The sequence below is a fragment of the Delphinus delphis genome, chromosome 16 (genome assembly GCF_949987515.2).
Source record: "Delphinus delphis chromosome 16, mDelDel1.2, whole genome shotgun sequence".
Lineage (NCBI taxonomy): Eukaryota > Metazoa > Chordata > Mammalia > Artiodactyla > Delphinidae > Delphinus > Delphinus delphis.
The window spans coordinates 56,181,032-56,199,721 of record NC_082698.1 but is presented as its reverse complement, the minus strand read 5'-3'; the positions used below and the strand labels follow the sequence as shown (position 1 = coordinate 56,199,721).

Genomic DNA, 18,690 nt, shown 5'->3' with positions numbered 1-18,690 from the left:
CAGAGCTCGGAGACATCGGAATTGTGTCTGATGGTTAGAAAAATCTTTTTGACCACAGTCTGAAGTGGCTGATACATTAGATTTCATTGCTGGTTAATTTTCAAAGGCTTTTTCTAACGGTCTATATTAAGTGCATTCATTGCTGTCCTTTTGTTGTTATTATTTTTTAGGTTGCTGTAACAAGTTTGTGTGTTTTGTCCCAGCAACTAAAGGAAAGCCTGCAAAATTTAGATCTGGGTAAAAGTCATCTCCTGGATCATGGAACTTTTCTGGCTTTTACACAAAAACTCAGTGAATAGCATGAATGTGTTATATATCCTATCGTTAAGTAAAACTATTCATTGGTGTTTACAAACTTTCAGGCTAAAAGCCCTGGACTTGGGGAATGGGGAGAGAGTCCACCAGACCTTTCCAAAGTTGCAATTACTGCTTGGTTGATTTGGACATATGAAATGAGAAGCATAACAGCATGTAGGAAGGAGTCCCCACCATTAGGACAACAAACAGAGAAATAAATGTCTTCTGTGCATCTGGTCCTCAACTTCCACGTCCCAGGCATGCTCACAACCCTCTGGTATTGTTAGTTGGCAGGGTAAACCCGATCTGGCATTTGTAGAAAAGCTGCAAGAAGGTCTTCCCTTTAAATATATGAACAAAAGGTGAGAAATACAGGATGAAAACTAAAACTACAAAAATATGACTTTCGAAAATAAGTAACTTTCCATTTATTAAGAGCTGGTGTCAGTACAGCCAAAATACATACCCATCTAGGAAATTCACCTGCCCTCTTTTGTCTTCTTTTTTAAATTTACTAAAATACATGTTTACATTATTGGACCATTTTAAAGTTGTCTTAATAATCCATTTCCCTTAATTATAATTAACTGTGGTGGTGACCATCATTCTCCTCAAAGAAAAAGAGAGAAAGAAGAGAAATATGCATGAGGAGTCTGGCCACATTCCTTTTGAGTTTGCATTGTTAGATATAGGGAATATATATATGACAATGGAAAAAAAAGAAAAAATATATTTTCCTTCTAATAAATAAAAATAATTTAAAATGCTAGAGGCTATACATGACTATTTTAGTATGTTCATATATAAATGAAATCATTTTCTTTTCCAAAATACATGGAAGCAATATTCAAGGCAAAGAGAAAGATCTGTCTACTTTATTTTTCTTGCAATTCTTGCTTATCCTAACGTTTCCACCAGTGATTCAGCATGTAAGAGGAAGAAAAGTCACGTCACCATTTATGAAGTTTGTCAGACTTTAAAAAAAATAGTTCTGGTCTCCTGGGAGTCAACATTCATCTTCAACTTCTCTGATTGGTGGAATCAAGCTGCTTGTGGATTTATATTGGTTGATCTGGTTAGCCATGTGGGTACTCATGGGCTTGATTTGAATGTTTCTGGGATAGGCATTATCCGGTTCATCTGTAAACCATTTCTTTTCTGCTAAAGGGCAAAACGGATAGAGAACAAGAAGGAGAAATGAGAAGCTTAGTTAGTCCTAGGGCAAAGACTTTGGAAAGTTCATTGAAAAATGCAAAAAAGGTAATCGAGAGAAGCTGACAGTGAGTAATTGGTAAGAGAGACAGTGCAGTGTAGGGAGAACACCGGAACCTGAAACATACCTCAGCTGCCCGTAGCAAGTGATGAACCAATGGGCTATTGGGACTTGGAGGCACCAGGGGTGGACTTCAGAGAATAAAGAGGGATTGGGAGACTAACTCTGGCAGTGTTCTCTGGGGTTCCTTTCTTGGCCTAAAAAGCTTTGGTGGTGAGGAGATGGCGAATATAACAAATATTAGGTATGGGCATCGCACCTAAAGAAAGATTTCTGCATCCATCGATTTGAGTGGAAACTGAGGGACATTGTCCCTTCCACAGACTGAGCGATCTAGAATCTTATGCAGGACCTCCTTCTTTGCTTGTACAAGCATACTTAAAGGTATATCTCAATCACACCACTCTTTTGCTTCTTCTGCAGCCAGTTTTGGGGATCTTAAAGTAAGCCCACAGATTTTTGCTGGTCAATGAGGGTGAAAAGTCAGAATAGCAACCAATGTTTTCAGAGGCTTTTGAGATGGCTTTAATTTCAACAAAAGAAAACTCTATGTTGCTATAAAATTATGAAAAGAATTCCTAGTGGCACTATCTTAACCGACTATAATCACCCGAGCTGTCGACAAGGGAGCTTGACGAAGGCTTGGCATTTCATTTCCACCCTAAATCCAGAGATGGCTGAAAGAGAATGCTGAGTCAGGGCATTCAGAGGCGGGGGTGAGGATGAAAATGGCCTAGCATCCTCCTGGCCGTTCAGTGCTATTTCATAAGACTCAGCCCTCATCCCCGCCTCTTTCTACGACTGGAATTTTCTGGGAAATCAGCCATGTGTACAGACACAAAGGGACTGGGGCAAACAGTGCATTCTAACTTGAGAATCGTATGCCTCATTTTAGTAGCTTAGGAAAAGTAAAGAAAAAGGGAAAAAGCTTTCAAGCACACCCACTGCTATAGAGACAATGGCCTCTCCGGCCTTCTTTTCTGCCTATCAGAGCAATTCCTAACTGCCTTGTCAGTGGTCCTGGATGAATACGTTAACAAAATTGCTCACCTGGCTTGATCATGATGGAGGACCGTGTGTGTGTGTGTGTGTGTGTGTGCGTGCGTGCGTGCGTGCGTGCGTGTGTGTGTGTGTCCCTGCATGGCTAACGATTTATAGATCCGGTATGTATGGTCAGCTCATGACCACTCTGCTTGTCTCTCCTGGACCATGCTTCCTCTTGCTGTGTCCAGTGCCCTGAGCCCCCCTTGTAGACACCGAGCTGGAGCCAGGATGAGCCTTGGTGAAAGCTCACTCACTAACCTTTGTTCGGCAGCTTGGTTTACACCCCCCAGGAAACTTCCTGCCTCCTGGATCACTCTCCTTCCTGCACTGGCTCTCTCACCTATTATAATTAAGTTCACTTTGATTTGAACAGATTGGACGATACGAATTCATAATGCTACATCCTCACGGTGAAGCTAACTGATTAAGTGCTTTAAATTATTCCCCCTGACAGAATGATAAAGTTACAATCTGTTCTGAGATGATCTACAGCTTGCCAGACTCCTACAGCTTCTTTCTACATTCATTTATCTTTTTGTCAAGCAGAGCTTTTTTTTTTCCCTAAGCTTCAATTCCATAGATCTTTTAAAGTCATCAGCACATCTGAATTATTAATGAGGCTGTAGAGGCAAGGTTCCTGATGGGCTGGTTAAAAAAGGTTGTATAGAAATCCGGGACTGTGTACACATCAAAATAATTTCAGCTCCATTTAAAAAAGCATTTAGTTCAAGTGTGACACAGATGAACCATTATGCATTTGTGGAAACCAATTTTTTTGTGATCTACGATTAAACTAACCTTTCAGAGAGGAGTAAAGTATGATGATTATCATGTTTTAAAAGCATCGCCAGGCCACTGAAACAATTTCAAACTATGACTTTTTCCAATGGTTTATGTATAAAGATGATTTTCAGAAGAGCTGAACCCAGTGTCTGTGCTGTTTGCCTGAGCTGCCCTTGATTTCGGCCACGCCCTTCTGTGGCCAGATTTTGCAAAGCGATTTAGTGCTAGGTTGGACATGCCAGGTTGGAAGGGAGAGTGAACTCTACTGATGGAAATGAGTAGGACTTCTGGGTGAAAGACCTAAGACAGCTGCAATTTGCTGAAATTTTTACAACTGCTGCAGAGAGTAATTGTTCAGAATTTAGTCTTTACAGTTCAATTCAAAGTTGGCATTTTGACCTTCCACGGCAGGGAGAATATCAATTTCCTCCTGCTGTCTGTAAGAAAGAGAGCATTATTTCCCCATTTAAGCTTCTCTCTCTCTTTCCTTTTGCATTTCTTGCCATAAATATAATCTAAGCAGAGTTCTCCCTGTGTTTTGGCCATTCAGCGTCAACACAAAAAGGAGTTGCGTTAAAGTGTATCCTGGGGACGAGCTGAGGTTTCCGTTATGCCTGAGAAACAGGCTTTTTAACTCGGGTGCCTCGTAAGATGTAAACAGCTGTTTTGTTGGAGACTTGGTTAGATATGATGCTGAAGAAATGGAGATAGATGAATGCTCTGAGCGTTTTACTAAAATGTCTGGGGGCAAAGGTGTTTCTCCCAAAGGGCTTGAGAGGAACCACACTTTAACGATTGCCAGTCATTCTGCCCCAATGGAGAGAGCTTTGCTATGACAATGACACTTTGGTTTATCGAACTGTGCCTTCCAAAGGAGCCGCACCACTGGGTGCCTACAAAATTGGCCTTAAGGAAGAGTAGTCAGGGAAGGAATTCACGTGAGTGCTGAAGCGGTCCAGGGTCGATCCAAATCCCTGAGCTGGTCTCCTCCCCCTGCCTCATCCCAAGAGCCAAAAAGATTTCTGGGGGCTTTGTTTTCATCCCTAGGATGAGAAGGGCAATGGATCTGGTTTTGAGGGCCTCCTCCCTGCCAAAGAAAAAGAAATCCATTTGTTAATAAGCTTCTTGAAGATGTGATGCATGACGGCATCACTGTGAACAGACTGTGGGACCTGCCTGAAGTCAGGGAAGGAGTGGCATTTAACAGTCTGTGGCAAGTGATCTGGCAGAACGAGATCAAACCCAGAGAATAACTGCCGAGAGATGTGACCCTGCCATTGGGAGGTGTCACCTATCAAGGCCGGCCATGCCATGAGCCATCCACTGCAACAGGGAGATAGCATAGAGCAGTAGGTTAAGGTCAAGGGGATCTGCTTCTCTCATGTGCTAGTTGTGTGGCTCCGAGCGGGTTGTTACATAATTTATCTTAACTTCAGTTTCTCATCTGTAAAATGGGGCTAATGGACCTTCCTAAGGGTGTTGTTTGGATGAAAGGGGCTACTGTCCATGAAGCACTTATCCACATACATGGTAAGTCAATGTGAACTGTTAAGACTATCAGTATTATTAGTAACATTAGGGGACATTATAGCACAAAGTTCATGGACTTTAGTTTTAAATACTTCTCTGGCACTTCCTGGCTGGGTGACTTCGAACAAACCTGTCCTTTGGATTCTGTATCTTTCAAATGGAAATACTAACAGCATCTGCATCTAAGGTTATCTCGAGAATTGAATGTGCTAATATACATAAAGTGCTTGGAAGAGTGTCTAGCCCATGGTAAGCACTTGGCGTTTGTTAGTTTTTAGTATAAGGTCAGCATGGATATGAGTACTCTCAGTGCTAAAGGACGACATAAGGGTAGGTGATACCTTTCGGTGTGATTGCAGATAAACTAGGGTGGAGAACTGAGGTGTATAAACTTGGGTGCTGGCCAGAAGAAAGGGGATTTTGGCAGCAGAGAAGATGGAGAAGGATTCGGTTGGGTAGCCTTCCTTGGGAAGGGGAGGAGAGGCAGGAGTGACACCCTTCAGTGGTACTTGCGTCTGAAATATTGGCTTTCAACTTGACAGGGGCCCTACCCTACCTGCAAGCCATCTGCGTCTTCCATTGCTACTTTCATCACTGACATTCAAGGGTCTAGAATAAGGGTCAGGACTTTGTCCAGCCATGAGGAATCCCAAGGGAGCAGGCTACGGCAGGGAAGGGCTTGAGACCTGGGCTGACATAACTGCCTGGGGACCCGGAAGCAGAGCAACAGGCTGCACTGTGACAACAGAGTCTCTTTGCTGGCTCTGTGGGTTGTCACTGCTGTGGGATTTGGCCTTTTCACTTAACTACTCTTCAGAGAAGAGAGCATGAAAAGGGAGATGATGATACAGCAAAGGTACTTGGAATAATTGGGCATTTTCTTGCTGTACCACAAGCTGAAGTTCAGAGAGAAAGGGCTTGAAAGGGAAAGATTCCATTTGGATAGAGATAACAGTGGAGAACAGTAAGAGCTAACAAGGAGCTCAAGCATTCAAAGGTAACGCTGTGTGGTTTCACATCTCACACTTCTGAGAGCTAGTCTGGCCTTCCCCCGCCCCCTGCCTAGCAGACCCCAAGGTGCCAGAGGACCCCACACACACACACTGCCTCCTTTCCTCTCCATGGGCAAAGTATGGTTACTGCACAGAAATGAAAATTGCACCGGAACCAGAGCAGTTTTTACTTATGAAAACTGTCTCGCTCCTTTGCGATTGTCCAGTATGACTCTCTTTGCCCCTTTTAACTGTAAGGCTGATGCTGCCATTCCCTAGGCCGAACGACTGCTCCCTCCTGGCCCTCTTCTGTGGCTTGATCCAGCTGACACCCTAAGGGTGGACTTTTCACTCCTCCGTTCCAGGCGGTAGGGGGTGATCCCTCTCACCTCCCTAGGTGGTGGATGTACGATCTCCTGGTGGGAGATAGTCTACCAAGTTAGTGACAGGTGCCCACAGCTACTTCATCACCTTATGACAAAGCAGGGGTGGGCTGAAAGAAGCTGATTGAGACATTGATTTTTTTACCCTGTCTTGATTTCTGGAGGCCCTGAAGTTTCTGCACTCTCTTCTTTCTCCTTCAGGAGCCTGTTGCTATAGGAACCTGGCGGGTTGATTTAATTGTCTCTATTGGGATGCAGACACCTTTCGGCTTTTCCCATGCTGAAGAAGAGCCCGTCAAAAGGTTCCTCTGGTCATCTGGGACCTTGAGGTTGCTGGCGGGAGGCAGAGTCAGTCTCTCCACTCAGTGAACTTACGGGGGGTGTTCCCCTTTCTCAGAAGCTGTGTACTCAGCTTGAGAAAGTGCCAACAACATGACAGCGTTGTGAACCATCTACAGGCATTCCTTGAAATTGGCTAAGAAAAGCCAAGGAGGTGAAGATAACTTATCAAATGATTAAAGGTATAAGAATTTTTAAGGTCAATTTATTTCAAAAATATTTATTGAGCACCTATTGAGAGTAAGGTTCTGGGTCATAACCTGTAATATTCATAATAGAATTTGAAACCTCTCCCAATAATGGTAGAAATCTAACTATAAGGGTCCAAGTTTCTCTTTATCCGTTTGAACTGGCTTCAGGAAGGACCCTGGGTAGCAGATATTAGGGATGTTGATTTCATGATCACCTGAGTGTTGAGGCTGAGAGGGTTTCACTGGGCCTCCTGGTCTATCCACTTACTTAAGCTTCACCCCTTTCAAAGCCTAAAACAAACTGAACTGAATGGCTTACAAACTGCTTCTCTTTTAGAATGGTGCAGATAATTGAGTTTCTAGCTATTGTTCTCTTTAAGTGCACATCCTTTCTCTTCAAAAACGCTTTCGCTTTCCACTCTGACCTACTTGCTTATTTTTTGGGTGGAAAGGGGGAAGAGGAGAGACGTCATACGAAAACCTTGTATGCCTCCTTCCTAAGAGAACCTGAAAGAAGGATGAGAAGTTTGGGGTCACATGAAAACCCATGGAAGAGATTCTTCATTCAACTGAGGAAAGAACAATATAGTAGTTTGGGCTCATAAAAAATACAAGTAATAATGATACGTTTTTCATCACTGAATATATCATTAGCCAAGTACAATCAACTCTCAACTGTACGCCTGAGTCCAGGGAAAATCCCAAAATTTCATCACAAGTCACAGTCTGTTCCCACTCCATTCCCGTCACAAGGTCCTCTCATCAGAGCTGCTAACAGATTGTATAAAAAACACATTTTGGATTTACTTCTCTCTATCTGCCCAATCTCTGGTTGGGATTTCACAAATGTCTGAAAGGCAGGTGGGAGAAGAGATCCAGGTAATATAGAGACTGAATCATCAACCCCCAGATGACTGGGTGTGGGCTATTGAGTTGATATATCCAGCCGGACAGTTTTAATTTGGGGGTCATACTGATCCAACTGCAAGGAGACCAATGCTCTTTACCATTAATAACCCTCCTGGTTTAAATTGAAAGGAGGGTAAACGATTGACCAAGAAGCAAGTTTGCCAAGTGGAATAGCTGCAAATGTTTTCCAGAAAAGCTTATCACCTGGCATCATCACTTGATTTAGTCGGTCTTGCCAAGATAAACACAGAAATGTGGACAGACTGATGGGGGACTGGGTTGGAGTGGTGATAATGGGGGGAAGTGGAGGAAGCTGGGTTTCTTGATGGGAAAATGCTTTTGGACTTGGAGCAAGGTACCAAGGTGGGCAGGGAGGCCACGTGCAGATTGAAAGGCAAGCCAGATGGAGAGAAGTTTCCCCCAGATCACCCAACCCCAAACCCAGGAACACCAAAACAAACTCTAAGGGGTCTAGCGGTAGCAGCAGGACAGCCTCATTGCGCTGAGCAATTTAGAAAGTGGAGGAAGGTGGAGAAGAAGGAAGGGAAGAGGCGGGGGGATGGGGAGGAAAAAAAAAAAGCAAAATAAATAAATAAAACCACAAACAGAACAATAGAAATAAAAATAAACAAACCAATAACAGAATAAAATTTGTAACTCCTTTTTTTTTTTTTTAATTTCACAAAAGTTTTCACAAGGACAACGTTATAGAAGAAAACCCCCAGCAGTGGCTAGGTCATGCAGAACCATTAATTGTCATACCTTGGCCCATTCTATTCATCCTTGTTGCACTTTAGAGAGAGAAGTAAGCTATGTGAGTTTTACAATGCTTTTAAACTGTCATATTTCCTGTTGAGCACTTTAACTGGCACATTCTTATAGTTATAAATGTTCTGAGGGCATAACTTTATAACCTCCTTTGCAAAGAACGCATGAAGAGCTCTTCATGATCCAAAACTAGGGGATATGTGTGTGTGTGTGTGTTTGTGTGTGTGTGTATATATATATATACACACACACACATATATCTGTATATATGTGTATATATATAGTTATATATAAAAAGATAGTTATATGTAATATATAAATCAATATATATAGGGACAAAAATAATTTGAAAAAAGTTTTCCACTCATAGGGCTTTTTAATATACATGTATACAATGATTCCCCACCCAATACTGATGGCAACACTGCACTGCTCTGTCTTGGGTGTGGGGACGGACGTTCTGACTGAGCCTCACCATTTTGTCAGTAAAAGTGCTTGTCAATTCACACAGCAAGCAAATCTCCAAAACTATCATGCTTGGGGGGGACAGGGGATCCAAAATCTAAACCCAAAACATTCACCATAAAAACACCTTTTTAGAGATGGTTACAGCTGTGACATTTTTCTCCTCCCCTCCACCCTACGCTGTTTGATGGAATTTGTTTTCAAGTAAACATTTCAAATACGTATCTAGCAGCCCAGGGCTGGTCCATCCATACAAGAATTTGGTCATGGTGGAGTTGGCCGATTTGTAAGAACTACTGTACTGCCTAAAGCATGATTTGCATACATCAAATATCTGACAACTGTATATTGAAAAAAGGGTTATTTTTCTACCTTTTCCCTCATGCTTACTAACGTTAAAAAAAGAAAGAAAATGAAAGAAAAAATAATTATACCAAAATGCGTTTGGCTCACTGTCGCACTCTTTTTCTTCTCTCCCATCTGGTAATGACAAGGGGGTCATTCTCTATTACTGTCATTCACCTGCCTAAGTGGATTGGCTACGTTAAAGAAGTTGACGATGAGAAATTTTTCCCACCAGCTTTCTGCTTTGGGACAGCCAGCATCGTGCAGCTGTGCCAACAGCTGAAGGTAGTAGCTGGCTTTTGTCTTTGTTGAGTCAACTGTGGCTTGATCCTCCTACATTCTGATTTATTTAGCGTGTCGGCTCCTAGAAAAACATGATCTGCCGCTGGGTTTATCTTCCTCTCTCTACCGCGGCCCCAGCCCTTGCTCCTCGCTGGCACCGGGGCCCTAACTAATCAAACAAAGGGGAGTAAAAAGGTCCCCTGAGAATGCGTGGAAAAATACTTGCTCTTTCCTGAGCATTATTTATTCTGTACATAAGGTAAGTAATTCACCTTTTAAAAGATGTAAAAGTCCCAGGAAGGCAGTTTTTAATGACTTACATCTGATATTTATGATACATATGGCTTTTCATCCCAAATGTCAAAAGTGAGAGGAAAAAACAGCTATTCATATGGCAGCATAAGGAGACAGAGTAACAATTTAATATGCAATCAAACCTCTTTTCACTTAAATTAAATGACTAGCATTTGATACTTCCACGAAGGGAACTATTCTTTCCTCCACAGTAAGGGAAGAAATGTTCATATGAACTCCCAAAGGAAGCTAGCTCTGGGACAAAAGGCCTTGGTGAGTAACTAAAAAAATCTCCGGGCTTCCCTGGTGGCGCAGTGGTTGAGAGTCCGCCTGCCCATGCAGAGTACACGGATTCGTGCCCCGGTCCGGGAAGATGCCGCGGAGCGGCTGGGCCCGTGAGCCATGGCCGCTGAGCCTGCGCGTCCGGAGCCTGTGCTCCGAAACGGGAGGGGCCACAACAGTGAGAGGCCCGCGTACCGCAAAAAAAAAACAAAAAAAAAAAACAAAAAAAAACAAAAAAAAAACAACAACAAAACTCCAATGTTCTAACAAGCAGGTGCTTCATCATCTACACAAATGGCAAAAGCCTTTCAAATACTTCGCGATATTTCGGCCCAGAGAGTGGAAACAACCAATATGTTTTGGTTGCTTGTTTCAAATAAACGTGTGTATATATTATTGTGTGTATATATAAAAAAAAAAAAAACAAGAGAAAGAAAGAAAAACAACAACAACAAAAAGAAAACCCAAAGCACCCTGATAATCCTTATACATCAGAATAAACTGTTCTTCTACATTAACTAAACTTGCTTTGCATAACTGACGTGGATCACAAGCGCTCCCTTCTTATCTGTGAACTCATTCCTGCAGTGAGCTATTTATGTCTGGAGCACGCCTCAGGGTTATTTTTCCCCTAGAATCATAAATAACTTTTGGTCCGTCTGCTTATTTGCTGTTGTGCTCAAGGGTTTTATGGTGGTGGAATAAAAATGACAACCACATGCACACTATCATACATATGCAAATATGTGTAAAGAAAAGGGGGGGACTACAGGGGAAAACGGGGAAAGTTACTGTTGGAAACACCCACTGGGTAAACGAGTGGCAGATACAGTTTCACACACGGAGGCAGTGGATACACATATCAGAGCCGCTCTTCCTGCACGTACTTCTGTTTGTCTCGGGACTCCCGGGACTTGGGCCGGTTCTGTCGGTTTGCTGTGGATGGGATGGAGTGAACGGAGGAGCTCTTCTTGCTGGAGGACTGGGACGAGTGGGAGGAATGGGAGAGGCTGGCCCGGGACTGGCCGGCGTTGTGGTCAAACTGCATTAAGCAGAAGATCAGGTCCGTCGGCACGAGCTCAAACTCGTACGGGGGGTTGGTGATGACATACCTGGACGCGGAGAGCAAAGAGGTCATAGAATGAGGATAACTCGGTGGAGATTTCACCTCTGAACCAAACCAGGTCTACCCGAGGATCTGGGAGGTGGACTTCCAGCTGGTCCAAGGCCTTAAACAGTATCTTCCAAGTGGAACAAACTCTTCCTCTGTTTAGCTCAACAGAGGAAGTCAGCCATGAGCCCAGGCGGAGATGCTGAATTAGCGCCAGTCATGGGAGAACCAAACGGTACTTCCTGTGGTCTACGTACCCCTTTCAATACAATATCAAGTTCCCTTCTGCTCCTGAGTGGCCCGAGGGCATGCAGGAGGTCTCCAGGACTGCACTGCATCTCTCATTCTAGAATGTTCTCACAATCTCAGACATATGTCACAGGATCTTTGTTTACCATGATCTAGCAAAATCTTAGTCCTCCCTCCCTCTTTAGCTTTTAAAAATCAACCTTGGTAGAGGATGTCACTTAATGGAAGAATATAAAACACCTCCCTACCTATGTGTCCCTCAGGCTTTAACTGTTCTCCTCAATTTGATCATGTTTTTCCCCGGTTAACACCAGACATAACTAAAAATCACTTTGTTTCATTTCTAGCAGGGGATTTCAAAATTGAGGTCCTCAGGCCAGACATATCAGCATCATCTGGGAACTTCCTAAAAATGCAAATTCTTTTTTTTAATTGAAGTATAGCTGACTTACAATGTTGTGTTAGTTTCAGGTGTACAGCAAAGTGATTCAGCTCGCGCTTTCTCTCTCTCTCTCTCTCTCTCTCTCTCTCTCTCTATATATATATATAATGTTCTTTTTCAGATTCTTTTCCATTACAGGTTATTACAAGGTACTGAATATAGTTCCCTGCGCTATACAGTAGGTCCTTGCTGTTCAAATGCAAATTCTTAAGCACCCCCACCCAAGACCTACTGAGTCAGACACTCTGAGCGTGGGGTCCAGCAATTTGTGTTTTAACAAGCTTTACAGATGATTCTCATGTTCATCTAACTTTGAGAACCCGCTGGTGCACAGCAATTATGCTCAACTCCAGCTCAACTGTAATCTCTGGGCATTAAAACTACATATTTTCATTTCATACCAGTTAAGTCAGAGTCATCAGACTACTTTTAAAAAGTACCTGCAGTGATTCTACTATGCAAGCAGGTCTGAGAGACACTCATCTCTATGGCATTGTTTCCTGGGGTATATTACATGAACACACTGATTTTGGCAATTCTAGGATGTACTTTTAATTTTAGGCTGCTATGAATGTACTTTAATGCATATTAGAAAAATATAGCTAGCATATATGAAATGTTATTTTTTTCTGCTTCAGGCAATAATATATAGTTTTCTTTAAAATACATATATAAAAGTAAGTCAATTGAAAAATACGTTAAGCAAAAAGATAGGTATCTATGAAAAAGAACATACACACACACACACACACACACACGTATTACTGAATCACTCTGCTGTACACCTGAAGCTAACACAACATTGCAAATCAACTATACTTCAATAAAAAAAATTATATATCTATAGGTGTCTAAGACACGGCAAAGGAACCATTTACCTTAAACAGTAGCAATATGAAATATTTCTATATTAGGTACCAACAGAATTATCCCAGTAGCAGGAGTCTGGAGGACATGCTTGCCTTCAGACTTCTGTAATTAGGTGATGGATGGAACTAGCCCATAAAACTTGAATTTTTCCCACAATGTCTTTATATCTGCTATTAGTAATTAAAGAAAAAAGCTTCCCACAACCAACAAACTCAGTGACGGATTTAATGTGGGCAGAGTAATCTGCACGTTGAGAGCGTGTATGTAGACCTTTGCCCTCATTGTGGGGGACAGGAGAGGGCATTTATGTCTCTGCCTTGCGGGTGGGAGTGGAAACATACTCACCTCTTCGTGCACTGGCTGGGGGTGCTGAGGTGAGCATCTCTCAGCCGATAAATTCCAAAACAAAGCATATTATATGTTTTCAGAGCTTTGCAGAACAGATCACCATAACAACCACCATCCTGGGAGTCAACGAAAGAACAGAGAGAAAAAGCATTTTTATTTGCCTGAAAGGAGAGGTCCCGGGGAGAAAAGGGCTTTTTAATGAAAGCTCATTTCGGTGTCTCCTGAGTCGGAGGGTCTGTACCGAGGAACCGTAGCTGAAGAGGTTAGTGTGGTTTATAGCCTACACCTCAATACCGGTGATTTTGGGGAATCAGATAATAATGGGTTTTCCTCTGGTTCTCTCTAGTTTTCCATCTGCAGCGATGAGAGCTTCAAGGAGATGGGGCCTCTCCTTATTTTAAGTGATGGTGTAAGCTTGAAGGTCTCAGATGTCTGTTCAGCTGAGGAGAAGAAACCAGCTTTGCAAAATGGTGATGATGTTTAGCCCCAGCTCAGCTGTAATCACTGTGATCTGACCGTGTTGTCAAAACTGCTCGAGTGATAATGAAAATCACTGCCAGGAGAAAAGACCCCACCAGGTACTATGGTGACAGACTCTTTCAGAGAAGGACTGTGTGAAAAGCACAATTTACAGACCTCAGAGATGGCAAGGGTGGAAGGGAATGTGTTTCCCCAGGAGCTGGAGGTCTGCAGGCTGAATAACTGGGATTCACAGTTCTAATCAGTTCACAGTCACCTTCCAAGGGTCTGGGGCCTGATGCGGAATGTGAAAGCAAACTCATTCACTCAGAAATGCTGGCTTCCTGCAGCCAGTTGGCTTCAGGTAGATATTATTATAGGAAGGGCACCAACGGCTGACTTCACTGGGAATAAAGTGACTGCATCTGTCCTTCCTGTTACCGAAGTTTTCAGATGGGCATCACATTAGAGAACACAAAAGGAGCCAGATCTTATCATTATTTAAAGTCTTTATTCTTTTAAAGTGTATCAATGAGTAAATGATGATAAAAAGAGCCACTAGCTATGGAGGTGGCCTTTTAAAAAAGCCCAGTCTAGCATAGATCCCTGCCCATAACCAAACTAAAATATAGTGCAAGTTGGCATCAGGGTTTCAGAAGAAATGGAAAAAGTGACCCTTTCCTTGGCTCCTTTTCCACTATTTGGACTTTCTGGGTGGCACTATTGTTTGTACAATGGGTTTACTGGCTCCCAAGACTGGGCTCCAGTCCCTGAATGCATCCATGGAGTTGGGCTGGGAATAAGGTTCAAGACTGCTTACTTCTGCCAGAGTGCTTGAACCAGGCTGGTGCGTGGAACCCAAAGGGAGGCATGGGTCCCTCTGCAGCAGCAGGGGCATGGGGGAGGGTGACTGGGTCCAGCCTCAGAATTAATAGCCCACGAGGGGCTTTTAAAAACCACTGATGGCTGTACTCAGCCCCCAGGATTCTGGGCATGACCCCAGCACCGGTGGTTTTCAGAACACCATAGCTTATTATGTGCACGTAGACCCGCTGGCCGAACCAACAGCATCTCATGTGGATTCTTTAATGTCTCTAATTCCAGACCGAGGTCACCTAACTCTGAGGCTGGACCCATTCACTCTCCCCCATGCCCCCGCTGCTGCTGAAGCGACTGATGTCTCCCTCTGGGTTGCACACACCAGCCTGGTTCAGGCACTCTGGCAGACCTATTAATGTGCAGTTGGGGTTAAGTAGCCCTGAGTCATGCTAAGACCTGTAGAAAAGGCTCCCAGCCGTGGCTGCATTTGGAACCCGCTCCCCCCCTCCAATGCCTCCCATCTGTGGCAGAAGGTACCTGAGGGGAGCCAGTAAGCCCACAGGCTCTGAAGCCAGGATCCCTAGTGCAAATTCCTTATAGGGCCAGTCCTCAGTCTCTCTGAGCCCCAGTTTCCTTAAAGCGTCTGATAAGAGAACCTACGTCAAAGGGTCACCATGGGGATTAAAATGAATGAATACATGTAAAGCCCAGTGCCTGCTACACAGTAAGCCATAAGCATCACCTCTTACAGTTCTTTTCCTGTAGAAAGTAGCAAAGGCAGAGACCTAGCCTGTCACTGTCTGACACATTTGGATCCCGCCATTCCCAAACAGCCAGCTCAGGTGCCCTCTGCCCCCTGAACTCACCCCCAGGTCCGCAAAGGGCCCGTCCAGCAGTGCTAACTGGGCCACGCGGCAGCGGTCCCTATTGGCCAGCGTCTGGGGGGTGCTGTAGCCCCCGCGCAGTGCATTCTCCTCGGCGATCAGAGCCTCCAGCTCCGGCGTGGCTCCTCCGGTCACCAGGGTCCGTATCAGGGTGAGGATGTTGTCATTGAAGTATGTCTGGGAAGAGAACGGGGCGGGGGGTTCCTTTAAGCAAACTTCCTAAAGTCATGACAACCGACATTCAAATGACAACTTTCCTTGATATCTCCTGTTTAAAGTTCTGGCCTGTCTCTTCAAATAATTTTATGTGGGAAGTGAAAAGACAGCAGCCTCCAATTATTCAATTCTTTTCTCTCCTACTTGGTTCTGCCACGAGAGCCTGACTTTTAAAAACTGATTCAGGGGCTTTTTATTGAAGGGCTAACGTCAACATGGTTGGTGTTTATCATAATCGGTGCTAATTGGGATGTAAATATGGCTTCCTCTCCTGCTTGCTCAGGGACCTTGGGTGTGTGTAAGAAAATGCAGCCCGACCCAGGCAGGATGGCCCCTGAGCTCCTGTAACCCACGTGCCAGGAAGCTGCCTCTTCCAACAACGGCAGAACTTCTCTCTCGGTTGGAACGAGATGCCAAGAGCGTCATTAAGGCCACACGTTCAACAATTTTATCACATGCTTTGTAACAGGCTAAACCAGAAGTCCCTGTCAATTAAATATGCCAGATCAATTTATGACAAGGCGGGTCCCCTGGTGTTTTTGCTCTTACGTAACCTCAGTGGTCTGAGGTGAATACAGCTTATTAAAGAAGTTCCCTCTACACGTGTACATTTGTCTCACATCTGAAACATAACAGGTCTGTCAGGAACAAGACAATGGGAGCTTTAAAAAATTAATAGGATGTCAAATAAAAGAGCTCAAAAAGACATTTGTCACACAGCCTAATTTGAGAAAAATGTCAGTTAAGGGTCTGTTTTCCATTTTCCAGTGTAAGAAGAAGTCAAACAGGCTAAATAATATCAAGCCAAAGTTTGCCTGTGGCTTTTGAGGATGGATGGACCTTTGGGAGCAGGTTAGGCAAGACAGCTGCATTTTAACTTCAGCAGTTTTTTGGACAGTTCACGGGGCAAAAATCTAGTGGGGTAAGGATGAGTTCTCTCCCGCTTGGCCATCACGAGTCCTATGTCTTGGGGGAAGTTGCCTAATCATTCTGGGCTTTGATTTTCTCATCCATAAAATAAGCACTGTCATTAAGATCAAGTTTATATGCAACGAATTCCATGAGGACTTCCGAGTTAAGATGATAGCTGCTAGCCAGGCTGGAATCACTTTCCTCACTGAAGTACTCACAAAAATACCCAAAGTGATACAAAATTTCAATAGCAAAGGAAACTAGGAGTGTGAGTCAGAACCAGTCAGACCCTAAGGAGAATGTATCATCTAACAGAGCTCAGATATGCCCTGGGGCAGAGAAGCTGAAGAAAAACAAGTAAGGGAGGAAATGTTGCTGGCGGTGAAGGGGTGAGAGGCAGGCTGGAGGTTTAACGCTGACCTCACCACTTAGTAGCTGCGTGACTTTGGAAAGTTATTTCTCATTTTTGTGCCTCAGTGTCATGATCTGTAAAATATAATAGAGTGGTTATAAGGACTATATAGCCAATATGTGCGAGGCACTTAGAAAAGTGCTTCGTGCACAGGAAGCACTGAGAAATACTTTCTGGCCTGATATCAGAGACTCAGGCCTTTGTTGAGGAGAGGTCAACCCATTCCCAATCTTCCCTTTTAAAACATCTTTTCTGGCTTTTTTTGGTGGGTTGGTGGTGGCAGGCAGAGGGGGGTGGTGCAAACCAAGGCCATTCATTTTACCCTTGAATCTGCACTTCTCAGGCTGCCTCCATGACAAGACCCCATTTAGACTGAGCAAAGGCCCAGTGAGGGTCAAGGGGGACTGCATCCTGGACTGTGACAGCCTCCACAGGACTGGCCACCACAGGTGAACTCTCGTGGAGGCTGGTTCAGGGCACATGTGAAAACATTTCCCAAAGTCTTCAGAGGTAAATCCCCTTCCCTATAGTCCAACAGCCCATCATCAGAAGCAGAAGATCACCCCCCGGCCCCAGCTCTGCAGCACATTAAATGAAGGAGTGCTGGACACAGAACTGTGACAAAGGCCTTTGTGCTATAATTACCCTTCTAGATCAACACCCAGGGAGGAGTCCACCGGCGTGAAATGTGGACGGCAGAACATTCACGACCTCGTACACTGAAAAACAGACCTCTCCTTGCTCCGATGTACAGAGAGAAAGAAAGAGCCAATATAAATATTTTTAAAAAGGGAGCGACAGCATTCAAGATATAAAGGAAAAGCATTCTTTTGGTTGGTTAAATAGTTACTGGAAGACGTAAAAAAAATTTAGGAAGCATTTGTTTTAGAATCAAAATCAATTTTAAAAAAAATATAGAGTATCGGGCTTCCCTGGTGGCACAATGGTTGAGAGTCCGCCTGCCGATGCAGGGGACACGGGTTTGTGCCCCGGTCCGGGAAGATCCCACATGCCGCGGAGCGGCTGGGCCCGTGAGCCATGGCCGCTGAGCCTGCGCGTCCGGAGCCTGTGCTCCGCGATGGGAGAGGCCACAACAGTGAGAGGCCCGTGTACGCAAAAATAAATAAATAAATAAAACAGTATATATATATATATATATATATATATATATATAGAGAGAGAGAGAGAGAGAGAGAGAGAGAGAGAGTATCTATAACAAGTAAAAGATCAGATGGTAAGAAAGCTGACTTCATACAACTTATTCAATTATTTGTAAATGTAAGATATTGAAATTAAAATGAATGTAATAAAAAAATGGTTAAAAAGAATCCAACGTTTTTTCATGATAAACACACTCAACAAACTAGTAGTGAAAGGGAATTTCCTCAACCTGATAACGGGCATATATTAAAAACCCACAGCTAACATCAGACTTATTGGTGAAAGGCTGGATGCTTTCTTTTTAGATCAGGAACAAGACCAGGAAGCCAACTCTCACTGCTTCTATTCAACATAGCACTAGAGGTCTTAGCCAGGGCTAGAAAAAAATAAAGTTATCCATATCAAAAAGGAAGATGTAAAACTATCTCTATCCACAGAAGACATGATCTTGTAAATAGAAAATTCTAAAGAACACTAAAATGATATTATAGGTAACAAATGAGTTCAGCAAGGTTGCAGGATACAAGAAACAATACACAAAAATCATTTGTGTATCTATGTACTTGCAATGAACAATATAAGAATGAAATTAAGACAATTAAATTAAAACAATTCTCATTATAATAGTTT

The 18,690-nt window shown here is 43.4% G+C and overlaps 1 protein-coding gene across 16 annotated transcripts in view; it reads right to left on the bottom strand.

The window, feature by feature from the left end:
• Positions 1 to 695: 695 nt before the first annotated feature.
• KCNMA1 (potassium calcium-activated channel subfamily M alpha 1) overlaps positions 696 to 18,690 on the bottom strand; it is a 739,336-nt gene continuing 721,341 nt past the window's right edge. For 5 of the 16 annotated variants that reach the window (XM_060034732.1, XM_060034735.1, XM_060034723.1 and 2 more), the window contains 3 exons: positions 15,342 to 15,536; positions 13,195 to 13,313; positions 8,387 to 11,289 (listed from right to left, as the gene is read on the bottom strand). In XM_060034732.1, coding sequence (XP_059890715.1) covers positions 11,040 to 11,289; positions 13,195 to 13,313; positions 15,342 to 15,536 — 564 coding nt within the window. In that variant the 3' untranslated portion in view covers positions 8,387 to 11,039. Of the gene's footprint in view, positions 1,459 to 8,386; positions 11,290 to 13,194; positions 13,314 to 15,341; positions 15,537 to 18,690 lie in introns of those variants that run through there. The other 11 variants (XM_060034733.1, XM_060034737.1, XM_060034724.1 and 8 more) reach the window with 5 other exon arrangements.